Here is a 6,492-nt window from a genome sequence, read left to right as displayed (position 1 = left end):
TGTAATCACTGACTTTTTTAAAGTCTTGGAATCTTAACATATTCCATTCATCACGGGCGGTCGGAAGTATAACTTCCCTTATATGTTCAAATCTCTCTTTTAATCCTTTCCACAGAGCCATGGGATCTTTTTCGATGAGATATTCACATTTTAAACCTTCATCAAGGTGTCGTCGTAAAAATATTATAGCTTTTGCTTTTTCTTGTGATGAAGATATACCATTTTCTTTAATGGTCTCGCTTAGACCCAATGACTCAAGATGCATTTCTACATCAAGAGTCCATGGCATATAGTTTTTCCCAGTAATATCAAGAGCGATGAATTCGAGCTTTGCCAAGTTTGCCATGGTGGTACTAAAAATTACGATGCATTTTATTAGTTAATGAATATTGCAATACAAAGTAATGGATAAACAACAAGTACAAGTATTCGTAAAAATAAAGAAAACACACGAGGAGGATATTCTCCGATAAATACAAGACTGGTGAGTATGATAACCAAAATAATTAAAAATAACCTCGTGAAAGCCATCTTCTTTTTTTCTTCGAAAATTTGATGAAGAATAATTTTTAGAGAAGAAGAGAAAGTTGGAGTGATTGAATGTATTTGTGAGATTGTATTTATAGAGCAAAAACTAGCCGTTTTGTTACCGTTTATTACCGTTGGTGTATAAGAAAATAAATGTATGTATTTGTATAATTTTATGGTAATAATATGGTGTATATAATATTAGTCATATTTAAATAATTATGTATATCATATCACATTATTATAATTAGGTGTCATAAGTTATTTTGTTTAAAAACCTTATAGGCTTTTATACTTGTCGTATCCCTTACCGGGAGTGTGGGATGTCGTCTTAACATCCTCCCAGGATTTATAACAAGTTTTTGAAAAAATTATTTTTATTATTTCTAATAATAACATTATATTATATATTAAATATATAAACAATAAATAAATAACAGTAAAATAAATATTATTACTTTTGTTACCTTTTTCTTCTGTTCGGAGCTTGGAAAAATATGGAGGACTTTTAGAGCTTCGTGCTGATAACGTGTTGTGAAAAAGTAAAAATTTACGGTAAAAAGTAAAAATCTCAAACTCTTAAAATTATCACACTACACACTTTATAATATTTTTCTCTCAACTCAATTGTGATTTTCTTCACAAATGAGAGATCTATTTATAGAAAATTTTTACAAATAATCCAAAAATAAAATACATCATTACCTACATCATCACACACTAATTTTCAATATTCAACACCTAATTTTACCTAATTTTCAACATTCAACATTCACATTTTCAACACAAATATTTAACATATTTTTAAATAATTTTTCAACAGTTGTAACTAATTAATACGATGACATGATTTTAAAGTTGCTCAAACTTGACCTTGACTTACAAGTTTAGTTTGAACTTATGTGATGTTTTATACTATCCAAATATAGAATATATCATAGGCAAAGCGATGTTTTTTGTGAAATACAAGATATTAAATTATTTCAAATCTTTATTTAATCTAATTTTGGACTCAAATTTTATAAATAAATAAAAATCATATAGCATTATATTATTCATATATTGATCTATATTATATATATATATATAATTATCGAGTGATTAAATATTAACATCGAGGTAAAATTTAAATAATAATAATAATAAAAAACTATTAAATTTAATTGAGCCCACGATCTAACTTCAACTTTCACCCACCGATCGGCAAATCCGAACATATTAAATTTTCATCCAGCCCCGTGTTAAACTGTAGCCCATATATATATATATATATATATATATACCCACACTACCAATACCACTCTGTATCTCCTCTCCGTTACACATCTTCTTCTTCAATCTTCCCCCAAAATCTCCATTAAATTACCTGTTCCACGTTTTCTTCCGGCAATGGAATACGGCCGGCTAGAAAAAACCCACTCCGGTGGGGATTCCTCAACTCGAAGCCTGACCCCGGACCCCGAACGGGCTCCAAAACGGTCCAAGATCAAGCTTCTTCTGCTCATCCTCGCCGCAACTCTTGTGGCGGCTTCGGCCGTCTCCGCCGCGTTCGTGGTGGTGTTCTGGAATAATGCAAGCTCTGGTGAAGGCGATGAGCTCCGAATTCGTCGGCCGTCTGTTGCCTTGTCTCGAACATGCAGCTTGACGCGGTTCCAGAGTCTCTGTGTCAGCTCCCTCATTGATTTCCCCGGCGCCGCCGCTGCCTCCGACAGGGACCTTGTGCACATTTCGTTCAACATGACTCTTCAGAAATTCGGCCACGCTCTATATTCCGCTTCCGACATTAGCAACATTCAGATGGATGCCCATGTCAGGTCTGCTGAATTTTTTTTAAACCTTTCATTTTCCCTAATTTTCCAACCAAATCTTTGTCAAAATGAGCCGTTGCATATGTTGAAATTAACTACATTATTTTACTATCATTTGTACTTCAAAATTTTTTTTTTAAAAAATAATGGAGTCAAATTTGGTACTGATTTTGGCATTGCTTCAGATCCGCATACCAGGACTGTCTAGAACTCCTGGACGACTCAGTGTACCTCCTCTCACGCTCGCTCACCTCCGTCGCACCAGGCGGCGGAGCCGGCGGCTCAACTCAGGACGTACTAACCTGGCTCAGCGCCGCCTTGACGAACCACGACACCTGCATGGAAGGCTTCGACGAGTTAAAAGGCTACGTGAAGAACCAAATGCTCGGCAGGTTGAAGGACTTAGCCGGGTTCGTGAGCAACTGTCTCGCGATTTACTCCGCCGCCAATCGCAACGATGATTTCTCCGGAATCCCGATACAAAACCGCCGCCGGAAGTTACTGAGCCCAGGAAAGAAGCACGAGCATTTCCCGAATTGGCTATCCCGGAGAGACCGAATGCTCCTGGATTTTCCGGCGCCCGCGATAAAAGCCGATATTATCGTATCGAAGGACGGCAACGGCACGTACAAGACGATCACGGAGGCGATCAAGAAGGCGCCGGAGAACAGCACCCGGCGGTTCATTATCTACGTGAGGGCAGGAAAGTAAGTTCACGTGTTCGTTCGTAAAAAGTTGGAGAAAGTAATACTCATCGCTCTTTCATTCTCGGTGGCTATACTTTTTCTTTTGCCTGCATATGACTTGTGAAATTGACTTAAATGCCCTCTTTAACCATGTTTCTTAGCTACGTGTCTATTAATCAAGTTTGCTAGTGATTAAGATGATGAGTTAAAGTTCAATCATGATGTGAAAGATTAATTATTAAATTATTCTCACGTGAATGGATTGGGTTGTTTGATAAAATCATATGTATCTTAAATGAATTTGATGGAAAGTGCAACTTTACTTACGCGTCTATTGGGTGGTATTGGGGACTAACCAAATGTCACTTTTTTTATGTTTGTCGGGACCAATTTTGTTGATCATATGTTACTTGTATCCATTGTTCTCGACTAGGTAGTGTGACAATTTGTGGTGGAATCCAAAGTTAATTCGGACAGCATTTCTTGATGGGCCATGATTTTAGTTGAGTTTGTTGTAATTAAATCTTGAATTCGAGATATGGTCTTAAATTTAAGATTTTGAGGTCACATGAAAAATATACATTTTTCGAAAAACTAAAAATACCAATTTTCACTTGTACAATACTAATATAGACATGTTACGATTCTTTTTTTTTTGTTGTGTAGATATCAGGAGGATATCTTAAAAGTGGGGAGAAGGAAGATGAACCTAATGTTTGTTGGGGATGGGAGGGGCATAACAGTCATTTCTGGTGGCAAAAGCGTCCAGCTGAACATGACAACTTTCCACACAGCGACTTTCGGTAAATTCCCCTTTTCTCCCTTTCTTTCACCTTTATTCCTCTTTTACGCGTAAACAATAAGTTTGGAGTTGCCTTCAGTTTCAACATGCAAACGCGTCTCCCATGTCCACTATGCTATCTTTGGCTTATCCACTCATAATAATAACATCATCAACAATATTATTATTAGTTCATAATGAGATATCTAATCTAAGTTGGTAAAATAAGTGAATTATTTTATCAATGCTTATAAGTTTGACTAATATTTTTTGGGACGATTTTGTCGCACCATTATTGTAATAGTCTGATAGTTTACCTAATGATGTCGATATTCCATCGTTATTAAAAAATATTAAAAAATAATTTTATACATATAAATGGAACCCTGATCTTATATTTCCTAATATAGACTTGAATATGCATTTTTGATCATATATGAAAAATCTTCTATGTTTATTCCACATAAAAAATTAAATAATTTTTTTTAATTATAATTCAATGACGATGAAAGAAAAAGTAAATGAAAACAGTTCCTACGAAGCAGCCATGTGTTGTCACATTACTAATGGACAGTTGCAGTGTTTGTATTATAGAAGTGGTTCCCAGCTGGGTCATTAGGAAGGGATGGGATATACACGGTGTAGCACATCCGATGGGTTGTCTTCACCAAGTATAGCATAGTTGTGTCCAGGTGGAATTGGGATAGAACCAATAAGTCCAAATAATACATTAAAGCTCGTTAGGTTAAAGAAGTTCACAAGTTAAAATCATTTTTTTAAAAAAAAAAATGTGTTGAAGTGCTTTTTTAGAAGATGAAATTTATGAATGTTTGGTTTTTACTTTTATTTTAAATTTTTTTTTTAAAAAAAACTACTTTTTAACATTTATCCGACCGTCAAAATCGTTGTGCTCACATATATGGAGTCAAAAGAGATACTCACTCCGAAGGGGAGGGGGGGTTTTCTTCGGGGCTCGAGAAATGGAATAGATAGGGCCTCACAAGGGTTTAATTCCCCGCTGGGGAATTAAACGAACGGGAGATGAATTTTCAACGAAAAAAGCTCTCTGAACCGAACGTGAAAGTAGTTTTCCAATCTATCTCTAATAATTTTATGACTTCTTTGTGATATGAATAACAAATCTTGCCTGTTTGGTGTTCAGAAAACCTGTATCTAAAATGTCCAAAAAACTAAAAAATAAAATAAATAAAATCCGACAATCGAAACTGTCCCATTAGCCAAGTACCATATATGAGAATTATTTAATATATGCTGTTGAGAAAATTTACAGATAGATATCATAATATTTTAAATATGATTGAATGATTCTAATATAACGAGTAAACACCACATGTATATAATATCAAATGAAATGATTGGGATGGGATCATACGCTTGTGCATGTATTTCTTGCATGTGGCTCTCCTTTAATGAGATTGCTCGTCAATTCGATATCTTTGAAAAGATGATTTATTAGTTAATTCGACCAATATCCAAGTGCATGTCCCTTTCTGTAGTAGCTGATGAATGGCTGTAACATATATAATAAGTTGATAATGGGTTTTCTAGTTAAACCGAATAATCTCGACCCCGGTTAGTTCGAAGTTACCATATGAGTAGTACGCTCTTCTTAATCCAATGATTATAAGAGATAGGACTACGTATATTGCATTACATGAAAAAACACGAGTACTGGTCCTCTTGTAGCCATTGGATCAGTATTTAAGATACTACCCATATATATGATAGCACGAACAAATCTCTCGCCTTGAGTCATCAACATTTCCGCCATGAAAGCATAAATTAATGTGTGTGTGTTGTCGTTTTCTAGTAGAAAAACAGGACGTGACAGATGATCACGTTGTCTCCTGTTACGTCAATTTTTATTTTGTTATTTAATACATTTTGTTCAGAATCAAACATGTTACGTTGGTTGGTGAAAAAATAAAGTATTCCAATCAATTAATTATTTTTTTAAATTTTGGAGTAACTCGTATTGCTTTCATCAAAGTTGACGTATATTTTCGAGAAAAAGAAATGAGATTTTCTTTGGTTGTGATGAATAATATTTTCGAGCTGAAGCATTACCAAGAATGAAAAAGTCTGCATCGAATGAATGGGTGTATTCAATTGTCTTGTTCCCCGGAGACGACCCCAATGAATTAGTGGCTCGCAACTTTTTGACTATTAAAATGGGGTCTTTTTTTTATTCTGTTTTTATTTTTAACATTAATGTCCACTTTGAACTTAGGCAACAATTATTATACGAGTGGTATTCCTTATTTTATTTCATTATTTTTTGCGTTTCATATTTCTGTCATAATAACGCCATGCTTGCGTTTGCACACATATAGCTGCAACGGGTGCTGGTTTTATTGCAAGGGATATGACATTTGAAAACTGGGCTGGACCAGAAAAGCATCAAGCAGTCGCTCTTCGGATCGGTGCTGATCACGCGGTCATCTACCGATGCAACATTATCGGGTATCAGGACACACTTTACACACATTCTCAACGACAATTTTATCGTGAGTGTGCTATTTATGGCACGGTGGACTTCATATTCGGTAATGCGGCGGTTGTGTTCCAAAATTGCACCATGCACGCTCGGAAGCCCTTGCCGTTCCAAAAGATCACCATAACTGCACAGAATCGAAAGGACCCTAACCAGAACACCGGTATTTCAATC

At 35.4% G+C, this 6,492-nt stretch overlaps 1 protein-coding gene across 1 annotated transcript; it reads left to right on the top strand.

Annotated features, from left to right (window-relative positions):
• Nucleotides 1-1,817: 1,817 nt before the first annotated feature.
• LOC140973759 (probable pectinesterase/pectinesterase inhibitor 34) lies at nucleotides 1,818-6,486 on the top strand (the record flags this gene model as incomplete). Its single annotated transcript, XM_073436813.1, has 4 exons — nucleotides 1,818-2,342; nucleotides 2,522-3,043; nucleotides 3,689-3,825; nucleotides 6,158-6,486. Coding segments are annotated over exons 1-4 (1,413 nt in total), but the record flags the coding sequence as incomplete, so codon positions are not given.
• Nucleotides 6,487-6,492: the final 6 nt, after the last annotated feature.

The sequence above is a fragment of the Primulina huaijiensis genome, chromosome 3 (genome assembly GCF_012295235.1).
Source record: "Primulina huaijiensis isolate GDHJ02 chromosome 3, ASM1229523v2, whole genome shotgun sequence".
In the NCBI taxonomy this organism is placed as follows: Eukaryota; Viridiplantae; Streptophyta; class Magnoliopsida; order Lamiales; family Gesneriaceae; genus Primulina; species Primulina huaijiensis.
The sequence above is the reverse complement of the archived record's forward strand: the minus strand, read 5'-3'. Positions and strand labels throughout refer to the sequence as shown.